Genomic DNA, 21613 nt, shown 5'->3' on the forward strand with positions numbered 1-21613 from the left:
CGGCGTGACGTAAAAAAGAGCTCGAATTCGAAGAGCTCGAATTCGCTTCACAGAATCTTTCTCTTGCTGGCCACCCAGCTGCGAAGAGGCAATTTTCAAACGCTTTAAGCTAACAAACCGTGAGCCCAGGGCCGGCTTGCACGATAAAGTTGGAGCTAAGTCCAGACTTAAACGGTCCAGACTTAAACAAGCCGCACGCTTCGGTTCGGCTCGTGTTCACCAGAGTGGCTTCCCTGAACGCCCTCAGCAACCACTTGGGGTATTTTTCCTCGTAACACAATCTTAAGCCGCAAAAAGCAATGGTACGGATTTTACACAGTGCAAGATTGACCGAATGTTTACATCTTACCGCGAGGACAGGGCCAGCGCATCTCTGTATTTTCTAATTTCTGGACTTAGGTACCGGGCGTCCTTGTGTCTTAACTAAGACGGCCTATAGAGTCGTAATCGTACAAGCGACTTATTCAAGTCAGAACTGAAGCCCAGTCTTGACTTCAGTCTTAAGCGGCCATGCTAGCGGCATAATCCTTTAGACTCCAGTTAAGTCTGGACTCAGCTAAGACAGTCATAAGATCGTTTCGTGCAAGCGGGCCCAGGTGTTTCGTACTTGCTCGCGTAATACAAAAGTGAGACGCCCAGCGGAAAGACGCAATAGCACCACGCTTGGGCAAACTTTGGTTGCGTTGGCGCGTTGCGGGGTGGTGACGGAAATGAATCGAGAAACGAGATCGAACTCAACATAAATGGACAGTCATACTTGCTTCTCTGACCGGTCGGCATGTAGGGCGAACACAGAGGTACCAAAAAAGCTATCGCCTTCTAGTCGACGGTAAACATATTTTACTTTCGCGACCTCTTACCTTTCGACCGAAGCTGTATACAGGAAGCTCTGCATGCAGTCTCCTTTCTAGCCAAATACGTCGAGCGAACGCAAAGGCAATAATTTTTATAATAACTTTTAGCTTCATTTACTGGCACGATGGCACAATAAGAATAGTGATCAAAACACTTAACGACACACATCTGCCAGTATGCGTGTTTCATATTAAAATGCGGTAGCTACATTTTGGTTCCAAGAGGACTCACACTGCATAACCACGGTGTGGAAGAGACAGGCATAAAAGGCGTATTGTCTTTTTGATGGCGGTATTGCCTTGATAAGTAACTCGGGCAGAAAGTGGGGCGCGATAATTGAAGACCTAAACACTGATAACACCACGGTGGGACTAAGACACGAAGATATGAAGACGAAGATAGTATATTGTTCAACATTTATAATAGTTTATAATAGGCCGAAAAACATTGGAGGAAAATTATGAGGCGGAAATGGTTGGGAGAAAAAGGAGATGGACGGGTATGTATGTACATGTGAGAGGCACTTTAACTTGACCTTTCTGTCTTGCCGTTCTTCTGACTTTCACCTTTTGTTGTATCAAAACCGTCTGTGGTGTAAGAATAAGCAGAATAGAAACAAACATAATTTCTTTTAATAGCCCCCAACGCAACACTTGTACCCTTTCAATAAAGTATGCAATAAAACGGAGAGCTGAGCTTGTTGGTACATGTTTAAGGAATAACAGGGCGGAGACGGAGGACAAAGAAGAAGACAACACCTGCGCTGACTATCAACTGCAGTTTATTAGAACGAAACACGAAAAATATACTCTTTTTTCACAACCAAGAGCGCTGTGCAACTCAAACCGCCAAACAGATAACTCAGTCTTTTGAATCAAGATATATTAATTCACAGTCATGAACAGATACAGAAGGGGTGCTTACACACGAGTCATGATTTTTATGAATATGAAACGCTTCACTGATTTCCCTTGTTAGTTTATCTTTGTTGTGCGCTCTTGGTTGTGAAAAAAAGAGTATATTTTGAGTGTTTCTAACAAACTGCAGTTGATATAGTCAGCGCAGGTGTTGTCTTCTTCCTTGTCCTTCGTCTCCGCGCTGTTATTCCTTAAATAAATTATACTTTTAGTACTAGCGCATAGAGTAGCACTATTGTCCTCGAGACGGGTGCACCCCAAAAGGCTATGCTCCTTGACCATGACGGATGCCGCCGAGACAGACAGAGAAAGAGAGCAAGAGAGACAGATCGAGAGATCGAGAGATAAATCCAGTCCCTAGACTCAGCCACAGCAGGGTCCTACACGATAAACCAAAGATAGCCTTCGACCCACTCTTTTATCCCTTTCTCTAATTGACCACACTGTCCCGTCCACTACAGTGCTAGTGACAGCGTAACAAAGTGGACCAAATAAACGAGCTTCAACGCATTCTGTGTGCACGACGCGAATGTTTCATTCGAAAAGCACCTAAAGAAAAAAACGTTCCGAGAGCACCGCGGAATCTGATGTGCAGAAATGGGAAAGCCTGAGCGTTGTTGCTGAATGCGGTACACCGCGCGCCCCTTGTCGAACATAACGGGCTTTCCGTTGAACGCATGAAAGTTCAACGGCGTCCTATAATTCGTTTACAGGAAAGGAAAGGCGCAGTATGTGTCACTCGCGGAATCTCGCTGACGGATTTCGCGAAAAAATCTCACCGAGGCGAGATTTTCACCATGAGCGAAGAAAGGCATTCGTCTTAAAAACAAGACGGCCTAAGTTCGCTCCGAGAGCTCTTTGGTATAAAACGGTACGAAACTTTTTCTATGTGTATGGAAGCGTAGGGAAGCTTTTTCTTGGAAAGTTTTTTCCTGAGAATGGAAGTGTTCATGCTTCGGACGCACTGAATGTAGTGTTAAGTGTGGAAGATTATCCGTATACCTCTAGTGGAACTGCACATCGCAGACTTGCACCCGGATGCCACGGGTGAGGCACCTGAATTGCGTGCTGCAACCGGTATATTCCCACAAGCGAATCACTTCTTCAGCGGGCAGGCTAAAGTATTTACATCGCTGCAGCCTAGTTTCCTGCTTCTGTCGTGTTTTGCGTCGACAACTGGGACCCCAACCATGCTAGCTGGGAAGCGAAGCCACCTTAATATCTAACTCGAGCGGCGTAGAATGGCCTTGTTTACTTCGCATCAGTACTCCCTGGACACGAAGCCAACCGGAATCAAAGTGAATAACAAGTGTACATGTGCCTGCAGCAATGCCTGTTGCAACTCCATAAACGCTGCGTTTATGGCCGTTTTCTCTTGCAGCGCGCCGCGCAACTAAAAAAGCATTGCTGGAGGGAACTGCAGCGATGGAGGCCTCATCTGCTCTCATGCGCATCGCTGTCTCCACACGCGCATCGCGACAGCGAACGTACACAGGCGTTCGTAATAATGGCTCTTGTATTCAATTACTTTGTTTTCCGTTCTCGTGGCATTATTCATCCCCTTGGCTTCCAAAAAAAACCCGCGGAAGCAATCTCATTTAGAGATGCGCAACGGGTTTGAGGTGAATGGCGCAGCACGTTTGTTCCCATCGAGAGGGATTCAATCCGCGGTGTCGCCAGACGTGCGCGAGCATTGAGCATGCGGAACGGCGGGATGTGCGAGCGCGAAATGAGACGGCGCGTGAGTGCCCAGCAGGACCCCACAAATGGCTTTTCTCGCGGCAGACGTTCAGCCGCACAGTAGGTTAGAGAACAGAATAAATCAAAAGAACGTTATCCCGCTTGCGCGAGACAATGGCCAGCACGAGACTGGGAATTTGCTTCTACGTCGCATGATGCACCAGTCCATTTCGCGTTAACGACGGGGTACGCTGCACAGCTTGTGAAATAAGAGAATTCCCAGCACTATAACATCGTTCGCACAGGCAGCCCCCACGCAAGCACCGACAAAAAAAGAAAATACAAGTTTCGTGTTTGGGTTCGGAGTTTATATCGCCCGGTTGTTGATACTACTGGATTATCAGGAGCACTTAGTCACGAGATGCGCGTAAAAACGAGCCCTTAGTCAGAGTGCTGCGAATGCTGCGTTTCGTATGGACAACTTGTTTTGTTTTTTTTTTTTTTTTTTTTTCACTTCCATTTCCACAACCATTACTTACATTTAGAGAAAACTTTAATTGGTGTTTTCGTCGCTTAACGCTGCAACAGCTTACAGGGAACAAAAACAAGAAATTCCGCGACAGTTTTTTAGGCCACCGGAATGAAGCAATCGTCTGCAGCGATGTCAGTGATCGTGCTAACGATCGCGTCTAGAAAAAAAATACGTCGGTGAATTACTGCGTGTTCGGGCAGTAACTCCATCGCAAACTTCGGGCGAACGTTATTGATGCACCTCATAATCGCCCATCAACAGAGCCTCGTTAGGCGTCACTAATAGGGCACGCGGAGGCGATCGCAGCACACCTCGAGAGTGTGTTTTCGCTATCTCCGATTGTTTATAGCTGTTGTCCCTTCGCGGCCCCGCTGCCGCCCTTGCGGCACAGAAGGCGCGGTTAGCTCCCCAAGGCCAGCATCGGACGCAACAGTGCGCGTTAATTGCGCTTCCAGTGAGGCCCTATCGCTCTTTCGCTTCGTCGCTCTGGGGATGCTCTTCGATTTCTCCCGCGTACATAAGCCCGCGCCTCCCTTTTGGTGTCTACAAGCGTGAGAAGAGAGGCGCTTTGGCCGTCAGCCAGCATCCCTTGCGGCTACCGCCACGAGGGTGGGCAAGGGTCGGTCATGGGACTCTACGGGGATACCATCGAGCGGAGTCCTCCCCAATCGACAGCAGCTCCTCAAGCGTGCCTCGGCGTTCGCATCAAAGGTCGCGTCGCGAAGGCGTCGCATCATCGAGCAAAGCCAGGCTGCCGATTGCGGCCACTCTCAGACTGCGTATATATTATGTATGTATGCAGGGACGCTATAACGCCCCTGTGTCAATGCCGCCACACAGTATACAGGCGGTGTCAGAATCGCGCATTCTTAGCATTACGTGTCTTAAGGCTTGTGCCTACCCTGACTCAGTACACACACTGTTAGCCTGATGCCCCGTATAGATACAGCAGCGTCTTCTGCTTGAGCATCGCGTTACGGCAGGCCTGAGAAGGGTACTATATCACCGCACTCAAAGAAACTCGGAAGACGGATAACGGACCAGTCCGAAAATAACAATGGCCTTGTGATTCATTCCTCTGGGTCGATAGTTCCTTTCCACCCAGCAGGCATCGTGAGCTTACTTTTACTACACATCCCATCCCACAAAGATCCGCCGTTCTCTCTTCAGGACAGCCGTAAAAAGGCAAAAAGGAAAGATGCGCTGCAGTTAGCCAGACCCGACTCAGGTCGATTACATAGCGGAGGAAAAATATCGGAGGAAGAAAACATAGAAGAGGCCAGAACATGAAACCTCTACAAGAGAGCGCAGCTATTGCTCACATCAGACGTGTGTGGGCATGATAAGAGTTTGAAAAACGGGGTGATTTTTCTGTTACAGTCATTGAAATGTTCGAAGTCTTCTTTGAAAGACGAGCAGCTACTCGTAAGCCCTTTATTAGAACGGGTTTAAAATACACCGGCGTACTTAGTACCATATGTTTTAAAAACCAGGACTGCTGTGCACAATGATGTCTTCGTTGGGCCCGTACTGCGTTTCTTTTCTTATTATAGTCTGAAGCACGATCGGGAGTAGAAAATTCCACTTTCGGTTTCAACTACGTCGCCTCATTTGAGAAATGAAGGAAGACACATGCCTAAAAATGAATAGTTTTTACACGTCGAAGATGCGCAATAGACTGCGCGGTAGTTGAATGGTCTGACGCGCCGATAAATGAAGCCGCTCTGTTTCCGCCGGAAGGGGTTCGAATTTCACTCGGGGTGGATCTTTTCTCGGGTATATACTGTTGCCATGACCACGACACGACGGTACAGAAAGTCTTCCTTGAGCTAGAGCGGGAGGGATAGGTGCTGACGTCTGAACTAGAAGAACAGGGATATATATGAAAGCTTCGTACCACTGGCACTGTTCTTAAAATTTTTGTTACTCCTGTAATCGGAGGCATTCCTCACCGCAAGCATGACGGGCCATTCTTTCAATCCTAATAACTGCCGAACGGACGCAACCGGTTTTGTTTCATGCCGGTTGCACCGTGTGAACGTGGTACGTGGTACGCGTTACGTGGCTTGTCATGAGACCGCTGAGGCTTGACGCTGCGACTTTTCTTTCGCTCTTATTTCTTTCAACGCTATACACACAGCGCTGGGGAAAACAGGGCGAGTTTGTGCTCTTCACGCGTTCTTTCCCTCCATTTATTTCCGCATCCATTTTAACTCGACACTGAGAAATCTCCCGCTCAGTGAGAAATCCGGCGTTGGGATTGTAGTCGGCGCAGTGAGCGAAAAATCACGGGCATGTTTCTGGCAAGTGGGGGTACTTGGCTGGACACTTATTGGTCGACGGGTTGTGTGACTTCACGAGGCCCCATGTGGAAGTTGGCAGGGGTTAGTACGAGGGCGGGAGATGACAAGAAGTGGGTGCCGAACCGGGACCCTTGGGGTTCGTGTCAGTACCCCACAGGTCACGCTGATAGGTTCAAGTAAAACTTTCTGCGGCACCACAATTAACTCTGAGACAACCGTAGGATATAGGCACGCAAATTTGTTTTCATTTCCGAAACCCTAATTGGCCACAAGACATTATTGAGGAGAGTGGTACATAAATATAAGAACAAACTGGTAAGAAAAACAGCTTAACGCATAGGCCCACGTGCCAACAAAAATACTCACGATTGCGAGAAAAATAAACTAACTGCGAGAAAATACATCGTTCGAAAACCCGAAACAATAAAATAGTTAAGAATACTGAGGCCGAAACGAGTAGATTCGCGGAAACGGTCCAAAAGAGCATACAAATAAACACCAAGAAACACGCACTAGAATGTCACCGCTCGTATAAACACTGAACACGCAAGTGAGTACGATGGCAGAAGGCTATAAATAAAACGATACATGCTTAAAAGGGATCCGGGCCAAATCCACAACATTAAAAACGAATTGAACCACTCGAGGCTATGATAAACGTCAATACAATTAGAACACGGTCTTAAACTGATCAGAGTCATTTGCAGATACAAGTTTTGGTGGTAAGTGGTTCCACACCGACGATGTTCGTGGAATGAAAAAAATTTGTGCAGGATGTTGCACGGCAACGAGAAACGCTAACTTTCCGCCAGTGATCTATGCAGGATGAAACTTGTGTTGGTAAGAAAGAAAAAACTGCGCTATAAGACAACGACGAAGGGAAAATAACGAGCACAGCTGGCGCAGACTGTCAACTGTTTATTTGTGAAAGTGGGAGCACAGGCTTAAGGCGACAACCCACGCACCTGATGAAAGAAGAAAAGAAACATAAGAGTGCAGGTGACAAGAAGTCTCAAAAGGGAAAACACGAGTAAAAGCGAAGGAGAATGCAAAACCAGCAGGGGAACGGAGTCCAAAAATAAGCTGATGGCGAAGATGGTGGAATGGGGACCAACAATCAGCCAGAGTAAAAGGGAAGCTAAGGGCAGCAAAATTAATGACAATAGAAAAACAAGGGCGACAGAAACCATAACAATCAACCACAGTAAAGACGAAAGTGAGTGCAGTAAAATTCGGGACAATAGAAAAACAGGAGTGAGGGAAACAACGAAGAGAGCATGAAGGCGAAAATTTCAAGCCAAAAATAAAGAAAAGAAAGAAAAAGGTAGTCTGGCAAGACAAGCAGCAAGTGTTAAGGAAGCAAAAAAAAAAAAAAACAAAGAAACAACGCGAAGAACTTGCGAAAAAAAGTTTACAAATGGCGTTCCAGAAAAGAAGGCGATAAGGTAAAAGTGAAATGGATATCGTGCCGATACAGTTGATATTAGAGTTTCTGATGTGAAAAGCCTCCACAATAGCCGCTTCTAGCTGTCCTGTCACTTGACCTGAACAAGAAGGTCGTTCTTTCAAAGAGCGGGTGCGAAGAACCTTTTTCTCCTCCATTGCAATGTTTAGCTACGTTGCCTCCTGACTTGTTCTTCACAGCCAAATTATGCTCGCGTACCCTTTCATTAAAGCAGCTGATTTTCTTTTCTTTTCCTGCCAAAGGGTACTTGCTGCTCAATTTTTCATGGCGCCGAGAAGACGACGTTGACTCCGCAACGATTGGCCATTTTCCTTTTTTTTTTTTTTTTTTTTGACGGTGTGCGAACAGCTATGAATGCAGGGCATCACCTGCAAGCGATCCACCTCGAAAGCATATTTCGTTTTTTTTTTTTTGTTTTGTTTTTTTTTCGTCCTTTCATTTTCTGGAATCCGAATTCTGTACCTCAGGATGCGGGATCGAATCCCGGCCTCGGCGGCTGCTTTTCGATGGAGGCGAAAATCCAGCTGCCTGCATGCTGTGCGATGTCCATTAAACCACCCCAGGTGGTCGAAAGTTCCAAAGCCCTCCACTACCGCGTTCCTCATAGCCTTAGTGTTTTGGGACGTTGAACCCCATAAATCGACCCGCCAATCAGTTTCTGAAGTAGGCATTCACATGCGCAGGTGATTAGGTGATGAGGGGATCCCGCCGAACAGAAGCGTAGCGCCTGCTGTGTGAAGCTAGTTCCCATGGCCGTCCTTGCCACAAGAAACCAGGGAGCTTGTTTTGCTTCTTGCTTTAATTCTAAAGCCAGCGTGGCTTCCCAGGGGATCACAACTCCTTAAGAAATCAGGACAGGAGCTCGTCTTCACTTTGCACAGATTTACAGCTTCAGAAGTAATAAGAATTATTCACTACCCGACTGAAAAGCAGAAGACGAATCCTATAGTTACTTTTGGAAAATAAGGTACACATGATTTATTCAGGGCAGACGGGCATATACTGAAGTAAAAATAGCAGGCTTCGCAAGCTTGGGTGGGCACCATCAAATATCAGAGTGGTCTTCTTGGTCCTCGGTTTGTATGCCCAGTAAATGTATTTTTCAAAAATTGTAGCTTCAAGTCCAGAAACTGCAAGCAGTTAATACTCACCAGCTCGTGAGTGAGGATGAAGACTTCGGAAGATGTGAATATCTCAAGAATGCTAAAAACGACGCTCTCAACATTATTATCGGGAGACAGGTGGAGTGTAACGAGTTAATCAAAGCAGAGAAAGACACGCAAAGGCCTGCTGACCGTAAAGACGTTGTTGGACGCATCTATCGAAGGCTGACAGAAATATATCCCAGAGTAAAAGGGGCCTCACAGGAACTTATACATGTCCCAGGCTTCTGTACAAAATATTGTCCATTGAAATCGATGGCTGGGGAGTTGATATAAACGTTTAACACCTCAAGAAAACGCTGTAGGCACACACCCGCCATATTCAGAAGTAAGCTTCCTCGTTATTTTGAATTGTCTCCCCAGAATTCATCAAACAGATCATTATGCGGAATCCAATACAACAAGTCTTCAATGTCAGTGGAAGAAGCAGTGCAATGCAGTTTACAGTGTGATTCAGGGATTCATGTTTTGATGCAGGTATCTTGGTCGCCGCTAAATTTTTTTGTATACCTCTGTCTGTTCCTTTGCGAGAAAAAGAAAAGTTCATTGCGCACCTCGGCTTCCACCTCCATAGTCCGTGCTTCCGCTTTCACATAGGAACAGTCGGCAGTCAACGCCTGTGGTGTCGTGCTCTTTCCTTGCTCTTCGTCGTTGTCTTGTAGAGCAGTTTTTCCTGTCTTCGAACATGAACCAACTAACTCGCGAGAACGTTTTTCTAGACGCAGGCGTGATACTCTTGTGCGCAGAGCAAGAGGGGCTAACGACAAACTATCATAAGACATGCTGCTCTGCTCTGCACAGCTTCAAAGGCCTTAATAAGCCTGGTATTGGAAGGGCCCCATGCAGAGTTAGCATATTCTAATTTTGAGCGGACAAGTAAAGCCAGCTGCTCTTTGTTGGTGAGAATTGTTTGAGCCACCGATGCGTAGCAAAAGTTTGCTTCATACAGTTTTGTCCTGGGCTTACAATGTGTAATTTAGGCTATCATAAAAAAAAAAGAAAAAACACTAATGGGCTGGGTTTTTTCACAGTAAATAGCAACAAAGTACAAGCTTGCCGAGGGAGCATCTGTGGCTACAGCGATTTTTACGGCTCTCTTTAACAGTTTGTGGGGAGGAAAAAAAGGTTCGGAAACTCTTGACCAGAATTTGTCCACAATTCCTGGGTAAGCATACGGCTTCGCTAAGCGGAGCTTTAAAACCTTTTCCCTTAAAATGTTAGCTTGCGAATATACGCTAATGAGCGTACGTGATATAGCAGATTAGTGAATAATCGAGTAGCGAAGTGCATGTATGTATGTCAACAAGGATAAGCAAGGGGACCGGCAGACGAGACCCATCAATGCTGTCGCGCTATACATATTTACCCTCTCATGCATGAGTTCAACACAAAGGATGAAAAATTTTTTCTTGCTCAAAGATATCTCTCTAGGCCCCAAACATCTCGAAAACAATTTATTTGATGTAATCCACAACCTGCTTATTATATTTTCAATGCGTTCCCATATGTGGACATCATACCGTAAGGTGGTCGAGGTAATCGCCTTAAGTAAAAAACAAAATAGTAATACTCTAAAAAATACAGGGCCCTCATGCCACAACAGCATAACAAACAACAATTTAAAGTGAAAGGTTGACGATGTCTGGCAAACTCCGCTTATGCGCTGTGGAAGGACTCCGAGCACTCGGTAAGAGAAGGACGTTGTAGCGACTGCAGAGGTACTTTGTATTGCTACGGCAGGCAGGACTTCGACAGCAGTTGGCTTACTTCGTGTTACTCTTGTTTAGGAAGTGCTGCCCGACATGGTACATTTATTTTTCAGACACGCATGATGAAGCGCATGATTTATGATGTAGTTATGATGACCAGGCAGTTGAAAGCTTCTACGAAGATGTAGAATCAGCAATGCGAAAAGTACAGACGCAGTATACTGTACTAATGGGCGACTTCAATGCCAAGGTTCGAAAAAAGCAAGCAGGAGACCAGGCAGTAGGTGACTATGGCATTGGTTCTAGGAATAGCAGGGGGGAGTTACTAGTTGAGTTTGCAGAGCGCAATAACTTACAAATAATGTATACCTTCTTCAGCAAACGGAAGAACCGAAAATGGACATGGAAAGTCCTAACGGGGAAACAAAAAATGAAATCGACTTCATACTGTGTTCAACCCCCGCCATTAAGCAAGATGTAGAGGTAATCGGGAAAGTGCGGTGCAGTGACCACAGGGTGGTGAGATCCCGAATTAGTCTAAATCTGAAGAAGGAACGCAACAGATTAGTAAGAAAGAAGTCCATCAACAAATTAGCGGTGAGGGGCCGGGAGGGCAGAATAGTAAAAGATCTTGCTACAGAATAGATATTCAGCTCTAACCGAGGATGACGACATTACCCTAGAAGCAATGAACAATAATTTCAGAGATATCATTAATGAGTGCGCTGTAGAAGTAGGCGGTAGGATAGTTAGAGAGGACACCGGTAAGCTGTCTAAGGAGAAGAAAGATTTGATTAAGAAACGCCAGAGTATGAAAGCTTCCAATCCAACAGACCAGATAGAATTGGCAGAGATATCAAAGCTAATCAATAAGCACAAAGTTGCCGATATAAGGAAGTATAACATGGAGAAAATTGAGCATGCTGTAAAGAACGGGGGAAGCCTTAAAGCGGTGAAGGAGAAATTAGGCATAGGCAAAAATCTGATGTATGCGCTAAGGGACAAGGCTGGCAACGTCATCACGAATATGGACAAGATAGCCAAAGTAGCCGAGGAATTCTATACTGATCTCTACAGTAGCCAGAGTAGTCAGGACCGTAATGAGATTAACGGTAGGGAAAAACAGTCAGACGTTCCACCAGTGACGAAGGGCGAGGTCAAGAAAGCACTAGAAACTATGAAAAGGGGGAAATCAGCTCGAGAGGATCAGATAACTACAGATTTGCTGAAGGACGGGGGAAATATCGTGCTAGAAAAACTGGCCACCCTGTATACGCAGTGCCTGGTGTCATCGACGGTACCGGAACCATGGAAGAATGCAAACATTATCCTCATTCACAAGAAAGGGGACTCTAAGGACCTTAAAAATTACAGATCAATCAGCTTACTGGCTGTTACGTATAGGGTATTTACTAAGGTAATCGCCAATAGAATCAGGACAACCTTAGACTGCAATGAAGCAAAGGATCAAGAAGGGTCTCAGAAACGGTACTCTACTATCGATCATATCCATACCATCAACCAGGCGATCAAAAAATGTTCAGAATATAACCAGCCCTTATAAATAGCATTCATTGATTACGAAAAAGCATTTGACTCAGTTGAAACCTTGGCGTTGATGCAGGCATTGCGAAATCAGGGGGTAGAGGAGCCGTACGTGGAAGTGCTGGAAGATATATACTATAGTGGCTGCACAGCAACCATAGTTCTGTATAAAGAAAGTAACAAAATTCCCAAAAAGAAAGGTGTTAGGCAAGGAGACACAATCTCCCCAGTACTATTCACAGCTTGCTTAGAGGAAGTATTTAGATACTTGGAATGGGAGCAGTTAGGGATAAGGGTAGATGGAGAATACCTCAGTAATCTGCGCTTTGCTGATGACATTACCTTGCCAAGTGACTCAGGAGATGAACTGCAAAAAAATGATTGGTGACCTAGACAGGAAAAGTAGAAAGGTAGGCTTGAAAATCAATATGCAGAAGACTAAGGTAATGTCCAACAGCCTCGGGAAGGAACAGCAGTTTACGTTAGGTAGCGAAGCACTGGAAGTAGTAGGCGAATATGTCTACTTTGGACAGATAGTAACCGCAGATCCGGAGCACGAAAAGGAAATAAGAAGAATACGATTGGGATGGAGCGCATTTGGCAAGCACTCGCAGATTATGACTAGCAGCTTACCGGTATCGCTCAAGAGGAAAGTATACAACAGTTGCATCTTACCTGTACTCACCTATGGGGCTGAAACGTGAAGGCTAACTAAGAGGGTACTACTTAAGTTGAGGACAACACAGAGGGCTATGGAACGAAAAATGTTAGGGGTAACTTCAACAGATAAGAAGCGTGCAGAGTGGGTCAGAGAATTAACTCATGTTACTGACATTGTAGTGGAAATGAAGAAGAAGAAATGGGCATGGGCAGGACATGTAGTGTGAAGAGAGGATAACCGATGGTCGCTTTGGGTAACAAACTGGATCCCAAGGGAAGGAAAGCGTAGCAAGGGGCGGCAGAAAGTTAGGTGGGCGGATGAGGTTAAGACGTTCGCAGGGGTCAAGTGGATGCAGCTAACACAGAACCGGGTTAATTGGAGAAATATGGGAGAGGCCTTCGTCCTGCAGTGGGTATAGTCAGGCTGGTGATGATGATGATGATGATGATGATGATGATGATGATGATGGAGCACTCTTTTCTCTATACAAGCTGGCGTAGGCTCATTGGGTGAGCAGTCTCTTTGCATCAAGCTTTGTGCTGGTTCAACGCAGTTTATATGAGCTCCTTGGCAAAGCGAACTCGGAATTCAAGTTGGTTTTTAAAGTGCTCCTTGCCTTTGTTGCATCTCTATACTGTCGAGGTATTCGCAAGTGCCGAATTTATTAGGTGGAAGAGCATATCTCATGTAACCCCTCTTGTTGCGGACGTTATTTCTGTACCTTGCAATCAAGGAATCTATGATATCGACACCCCCCCATGCGTTTTTTGTAAACTTCCACGAAGTGCGGCCTGGTGACATCAAATAGTTTGCTCTATTTCTTGTTACCTTTTTGAACGGCATACAGACTTGTTTGGAAAGCGATATTCTATAGGAAGGACTCAGGAATTATGGTAAGTATGTGCGGTATGTGCGTCGCGCACGTTGACTCTGCGCTCACCAATAAACCCGATGTCTTTATTGGTGATCCACAATGTGCTGTACTTTTTCGCAGTAGAAGCCCTCGAGGCAGCCCTTAAGCCAGAATTTACTGAAGCGCTGTTAGCATGCAGAGGCTGGAGGATCATCCTCATCTTCTGAGCTGCTTGAAGTGCCAAGATCTCTCTCCAAATCATCCGCTTCAGAAACGTCATCGGAGTCAAATTTTAGAGGTCCAAAAGAGCATCGATTTCCTCCCTGACACTCCTCGCTATGAAGACATTTTGGAAAACAACCCTATGTTCAACGGCCAGTAGAAATGCAATACCTACATACAACCAAATTCCTGCCAAGACAGCTTGCACCGCGCATGTAAAGCGAGGAAAAATACAGGCGCTTTGAGCCCAGGCCTGGAATTCCGCAAGTGAGTTTTTGTTAGGTGGTGCTATAAATGAGGAAACGCTTTTAATGCGTAATGTCCCCATTTGAGGACAGATGTTTTTTTTTTTCCATGTATACAGGTCATAGCCAAGAAGAAAACAACAAAACTGGCTCAAATTAGGTAAGAGTTGTACTTTGCGCATATATATTTTTAACTAGGACAGAGCCACTGCCTCTGAATGAATTATTTTTTGTTTCTTAGGAACATTCGATTGCCCCAAACAAGCCTACTCCCCTTTAGAAACTGCCAAAAAAAAAAAAGGACATCGAGGGCTAGTGTCATCAGCGAAACATGTTAGAAACAATTGGCATGCGCTCAGCGACACGCTCTCAGCAAATGAAAAATTTTTATAGCCGGATAAATATGTGTCCTCATATGAGGCCCGTATGGATGAGAGGGTTAAAGGCGGAGCGTAAAATGTGCCACAATTTTTTTGTTTTCGCTCTGCTTTCGAAACGTCGTCGGAAGACACGCGTTGGGTTCAAAAGCTCAAGTTGAGAAGAGCCCTTGACGTTGGTATTTGTTTAGGTTTTCTCCTGATATTCCCTAAAGTATAGAATGGATATCGAGCGCCCCCACACACACACACACACACACACACACACACACACACACACACACACACACACACACACACACACACACACACACACACACACACACACACACACACACACACACACACACACACACACACACACACACACACACACACACACACACACACACACACACACACACACACACACACACACACACACACACACACACACACACACACACACACACACACACACACACACACACACACACACACACACACACACACACACACACACACACACACACACACACACACACACACACACACACACACACACACACACACACACACACACACACACACACACACACACACACACACACACACACACACACACACACACACACACACACACACACACACACACACACACACACACACACACACACACACACACACACACACACACACACACACACACACACACACACACACACACACACACACACACACACACACACACACACACACACACACACACACACACACACACACACACACACACAGAGAGGGAGAGAGAGACATTTGTTAGAACTGTAATGCCAGTAATATTACGCTTATCATTATGAGACGAATTTTTAAACTAATAAGCTAGTCATTTCGCTTCGTACTACTCCCACGCGCACGCAACTTGTGTTTGTTGCCGAGACATCGCCTAAACTTATGCTATAGAAAGTAGCATTGCCACGCCAGCAACATGCTCCATCCGTTACAAAGGGTACAGAATGAGCGGCTGACGAAACACGCGTTGTGCACGGCGCTGTGCAGTATTATTCAGAACTGAGCTGGACTCCTGTCTGCTCAGTCTTTCCACGTCGGTCAGTCTGATCTAGATTGCCGTAAAGTTGTCGGCTCACATACTTTTTTTCTCTTTCTTAGCTTTTTTAATGTATTTTCTTCGTCTGAAAGAACTACAGGCTTCTTTTCTGTCGTTTTACAGCTTCTTTTCTGTCGGCTCACATGTAGAAAAGCCTACCTCGTTTTTCAACACTACGACCAGACAGCTTTTATATGATCACTTCAGAAAACCTGCTACGCGACATGGAGTATAAGTTGAGCGTGGGACCTTACGTTCAGACAAATAAAGATAGGAATGCAGCGACATGGGAAAGTATTGTCTTTTAGACAATGTTTCTTTGAAGGATTGCTAAAACTTCAGTGGCAAACTTAAACCCAGAACTCAATAGAGAACAGAACCACATTTCCTTTATACTGGCCCTACCCGTGGAAGTCGATCCCATTGACGACTACCATATATATACGTTCGAAGTGTCGCCACACGCTGAGAAATCGAATCACCTCCGCCATGCGCTGACGCGCTTTTCTTCTTTCTCTAGTATATGCCTGTTTTATTCAAGCCTCCTTTTGCATTCCTGTGAGAAAACCGACATTCGCAGGCTTTTTTCGAGTTAATGTAATCTGATCAACCGTTGGACTTCCCACGCCTTCAGACACCCACCGGAGACTCTACTACTAATTCAAGTCGGACAGGTCCTTTGATATTCGATATCCTTTACGAAATCGCAGAAACAGTAACATTGTCAATAGGTTCTGACGCGTACCAACGTGAGAAGAATTTAATTTTCTTCCTGCGCTATGGTAATGCCTCAGATTCTGAACATACAGTTCGGCTGCAATCGGGTCGTCCAGCGGTGAAAATGCCGTTATGCACACACTTGTTCTGCGGTAGATCGCAAGTGCTTGAGGGGCTAAATGAAGAAAACACTGAGATCGATTGGTGGCCGGCAGTCTATAAGCATGTCACGTATTGTCTCCCGCCACCGCCAATGAGTGTCCAGAGAGTATGCTGGCAAGAGTTTCTGCGAAAGAACCTTCGGCACAGTGGTGACAGCTAAAATAATCCTTTGCTTCGTCTTCGGCGCCTTCTCTCGTTAGCGAGAGCCATCAGAGCCAGTCTCTCTTATTAGCAGTTTTTCACGGCAGACGCTAAGGTCGATAACGTCAGAGTGCCCATAGGAACATTATTTGACACACCGGAGGCGCCAAAGCTGACAGCTAATCCGGATCAGCGGAATCCGGCCAAAGTCTCTGAGTGCGCGCCAAAACGTGAGTGCGCTTTTAGGCCCGCTTCATACCTGAGTGCACTTTCACGCTTCGGGGCCCCCGTTTCAATATATTTCCCAGGATTACAGCAGCTGCGGAGGGCTCCGTATCACAAGTGGTACGACGCCGAAATCGCTGACGGGCTTATACGTACCGTTCTCACGCAGTGTGTCAGTAAGCGTGACGTCACCGGTGACGGCGTGGACGTCGAAGGGCGCTGACTGATGCAAAGACCGAGCCCCGGCTCGAAGGGTCCGCGTGGCGGACACGAGGCTGTAGCGAAGTGGCGGCACGCCGGTTGGTGGCCCCTGGACACCCGGTGCTGGAGCCAGGGGCACGACGGTGGCCCGAAGTGAGAAGAAAGGCTGGTCCACGGGGAAGTCGGCCGGTAACTCGACGGTAGCTTCGCGCGACTTGCGAGGCCACTCGACCAGGTACGCTGCAAAGCAGGACATACGCCGAGAAAAAAACGAGTTAGGGATACACTTAAGCCCCGCTTCACTGTATGACGCCACAGAAGCCTGCGCTCATCGCTTATTACACACATTCTCATTAGCATACAGTCAACCGTACGACACCACTTTACGCGAAAGACCACACGACGTACATATAATCATCCCTACTCTCAAACTGCACGAACGAGGCTGTATGGCCTATTCGGTAGCGTCCCTGCTCGCAAACCAAAGGTCGTGGGTTCGAAACCCATCTGCAGTCTAAAAATTCCTGACATGCCCCTTTAAGCAAATCGACCTGTCTTATACAAATACGTGCGTTGAGACATCTTGAGATTCATTCGCATTAAATATGGTGTTTTAATTGCCTTCATTCCACACGTACCGTCCTGCTTCAGGGGAGCGTTTCTGGGTGTTTAAAATTGAAGCGCGAGGTCATGTGGCTCATGTCATAGCCCTGTCGAACAATCCGGAGTTTCTTGCCAGGATGGCTGGATGCCTTCGAGACAACATGCGAGTTACGCGCTGTGTGGAAGCCTTAAACCTGTCGCTTAAAAAAACTCTTGAAATATTATTTCGGGAGGTTCTAGCGGCCATATTACAGACTACTGTGCGTACAACAGTACTCAGTGGGAGAAGGAGAAACATTTATTCAAACAGTTTGAGGTATGTGGATAGGCTACCGCCATCCCCTTCGGGCAACGTTAGTCTGGGACCGCATCAGCTGTCGGTATCCGACGCGCCGCTCCAAAGAGGAGAAGGTTAAATTTGTTATGGGACGTTGACGTACCGGTGAACCGAGGCATTTTAGGCGAAAATAAAAAGGGTGGGTCTAGGCCTGTGGCATGTCGGTCAAAAAAAGGAGCTACCCATGGCCTAAGGTTGCAGGTTGGGGCCTGTTACTCGACCTCTATTTTTGTGCGTACATAAGGACTCGTTTTCTAGGCAACTACACTACAAAAATAATTTAAATTTATGTTGTTTTATTCCACAATACATCCCTTTTTGCCTTAATTAAAATTATTGCTCTAAAGCAAATATTCACAGTTTGAAAATATCCTTCTGAACGGCGTCTTGAAGCGAAAACTTTACTGGGCAAGTTAAAGAGCTAAATAGAGAGTGAACAATAGCGAAGTGGTGGTCGCACTTCGGAGCATCGTGCGTGGAAAGGGGAAAAGTTGAGAGTTGGGGAAAGTGAAAGGCTGGCGGAATGCGAGCGCCTGGCGAGAAAGCGGACTTCGCTCCAATTGCTATGGCTACGGAGTTTGCTATCGCGTGGGGCGGCTCACCATGGCTCATATATAATCGCTTCATCAAATATGGCGGCAGCGGCAAAGGGGCAGACGGAGGAGCAGAAGCTCGCATTTGCTTGAGAGTCACGAGTAAACTGGGGATGTTCGATAAGATGGCATTTTAAATTTCATTCGGACGGATGTTACCATGACGGCGGCACCAGTCGAAAGCAGCGAGCGGCCAGTCGCAGAAAACCAAAAGTAAGGGGGACACGCCATCATCGGCAATAGTCGACACCGCTCGCCACACGCGCCTATTAACCACTGACTGCGTCATGCAGCCAGTTCTAAGGGGCGGTCTCCGATGAGTTAATGGTCCGGTCGCATTCCACGGACGCGTGAAAGCCGCGGCTGCGTCACGCAGCCAACACCAGAAGAAGACCTAAACGATCCAAAATAGAAAATGGGAGCCTATGGAATACAGCCACTGTGCTCGATCATACTGCCTTTTTTGCTTGTGTGCAGTAGCTGACGTCATGGGTGCCGTTGCCTCGGAACGTCGCGACAACCAGAAGGTGACGACCGAGAAGGGGAAGCTCTCGCGTTACCACTCTGTTCGGGAGTATGATGTGGCACTCTTGCAAGGGAGGCATGCTACCGCGGGCAATACTGCGAAACGCAAACAAGAAACGGCTCGCCCTGCCATGGAGTGTAGGCAGAACGATACTTGAAGACTGGAAATGTCAGTGAATCTAATATATAATGCACGAGGAGCCGGATGGACCGCAAAACGTGGTAGTGATTTAACGGATTTAATTAAACCTTGTATACGTACAGAAGCATATGCGCCCTTGTTTTGTTTTGCGTTTTGATGTTCATGAAGACGTCATGCAATGCACAGCGTCCCTGAGTGGCAGTTAAACCCTCAGGACGTGTTCGGCTCCGGCGATAGACCGAGGCTCCGCACTTGCTCAGGACAAGAAATTCCTGAATTCAAATCTCCTCCGATCTGATGGCTCTTCTTTTCTATTGTTCAATTGTTTTGCCTCGTAAATGCAAGCGTTAAACGATTTCGCTAGCCTCGCGAACCTCCTGATTGGTGCTGTCGCCCTAAAAGAAGGTTCAGTATACACGCGAGCTTAGAGACGCTAAGACAAGCCTGCGAGACGCACCACGGTGCAGCTGCCCGCGAAATGCCAAATTAAGGCTGCAGCTCCATATCATTTTGGCCGTTAATGCTAATCCGCCAATGGCGATCAACTTTCTCTGAATAATGCGGCAAACCGACCAGACTGGCGCTCTAAATATTTTGGGCTTCTTTTTAAGCTTTCTGCAAGAAGGAATCGTAGAGTACAAAGATGTGGAAAAACTATATCAGACTTTTATCTCGTCTTGACATTTCAAAAACCAGTCAAATTGAATAAAAAAAAATGACTTGTTCATAAATCAGTACAGTAAGACTTAGCCTATTTATAAGCGAAAGCTGTTATAGGTTTAGCAATATAGTTCTCCTTTTCACACAAAAAATTACTGTACAGCAGCCTCATTCGAGGTGTGCATCCCAGAATCGGTCATGCGAAACCTCTATTCGCAGAAACTCTGACATTTCTAGTTCCCAACTGTGCTCACTTGTTGAGGCTGTCCGTGCTTTTCTTATACCACTCACCTCGCCGGTGGCGAAAGCCATCCTTACAATTCTTGATTTCATATCTGCTCTCCTGGCGCAATGGCGGTAGCAGACAATCAGTCGTCTGCTCCACCCAGCGTGCAAGCCATCCGAAATAAGGCCACCATCTTTCAATGGAATGCCTGCAGCCTCCGCCCCGTCTCTCTGACTTTCGACACTTCGTCTTCAAGCATCGTTTCCCTATAATTGCTATATCAGAATCTCGGCTTAATACTACAATCCGTCTCTCAGGCTACACAGTACTGCAATCAACAACTGGTACAGACCTCAGTAAAGTTCTTCTGGCTATCCGGAAAGACGTCAACTTCATCCAGCATCCCATACCAACTGATCCACATAATGAGTATGTTGCAGCCACTTTAAAGTGCATGAACATGCAGTTTACAGTAATTGCTGCCTACATACCACCTCGTGCTAATTTCAATATTGAACGCCTACAAGATATCATGCGAAGTACCCCTGTGCCACACATTATAACGGGAGATTTCAACGCACATCATCCTGCTTGGGGAGGCGTCAGATCGACAGCCAGAGGCCGGCAGCTATTCGACTTCGCACTTTCCAACAATTTATTATTTCTTAACGACGGCCAAGCAACTTACTATCAAGGAGCACGGTCCAGTGCTCTTGATATCTCCATGATCTCTGCTGATCTGTCAGCTTCAACAACCTGGTCTGTGGACATCGAGACTCATGGCAGCGATCACCTACCTACATATATTGAGGTTTGTGGCTTTTCTCTCGCCTCTGAGCAGCATAAAGTTCGCTACACGAACTGGGAAGCTTTCGCTGATGCCGTAGAAAAGCAGGATCTGTTAAACTTAAGTTATGACTCCTTCATTGCTGCAGTAGCACATGCTCAAACATTGCACACGAGAGTCCTCCACCTGCCAAAGGTGTACTCAGCTGTTGACGCTGAATATGAAAAACTTCGAGCAATACGTCGCAGAGCAGAAAGACGAGCGCGCAAGACACTTTCTAGAGACGATATCCGGACTTCTAGGCGAGCACAAAAACACGTTCAACGCCATTTGGACAAGCTAGAAAGAAGGAAATGGACATCATTTTGTGCAAAATTAGATCCTAGAAAGCCACTATCTAAAGTGTGGAGTATTGTACGAAGCTTAAGAAGTCAGCCTTCACAATTACATCCTTTCGAGTGCGTGGCTCTAAATGCCAATACTACTTGTCTTCATGTAGCAGAGACTTTCTGTTCAAAGATGCTTGCTCCATTAGCAGCTCCTTCACTGCAAAATGTGCTCCCCACCTTTGTCCCGTCGCCCAACACTTCTTTCCTAGACGAATTGTTCACTATGGAAGAACTTCAAGCTGCGCTAGCAGTTACCAACAAAAGAGCTTGCCCAGGGCCTGACCATGTTAGCTA

At 46.3% G+C, this 21613-nt stretch overlaps 1 protein-coding gene across 1 annotated transcript in view; it reads right to left on the minus strand.

The window, feature by feature from the left end:
* The window catches only part of LOC146202091 (proto-oncogene tyrosine-protein kinase receptor Ret-like), a 265403-nt gene that overhangs the window by 75649 nt on the left and 168141 nt on the right, over positions 1-21613 (minus strand). Inside the window, exon 2 of the mRNA XM_084587934.1 lies at positions 17013-17297. Within this exon, the coding sequence (XP_084444060.1) occupies positions 17013-17297 (285 nt within the window). The remainder of the gene's footprint in view (positions 1-17012; positions 17298-21613) is intronic.

This window comes from Amblyomma maculatum, chromosome 1 (genome assembly GCF_055883805.1).
Source record: "Amblyomma maculatum isolate TAMU_Amacu chromosome 1, ASM5588380v1, whole genome shotgun sequence".
NCBI lineage: Eukaryota > Metazoa > Arthropoda > Arachnida > Ixodida > Ixodidae > Amblyomma > Amblyomma maculatum.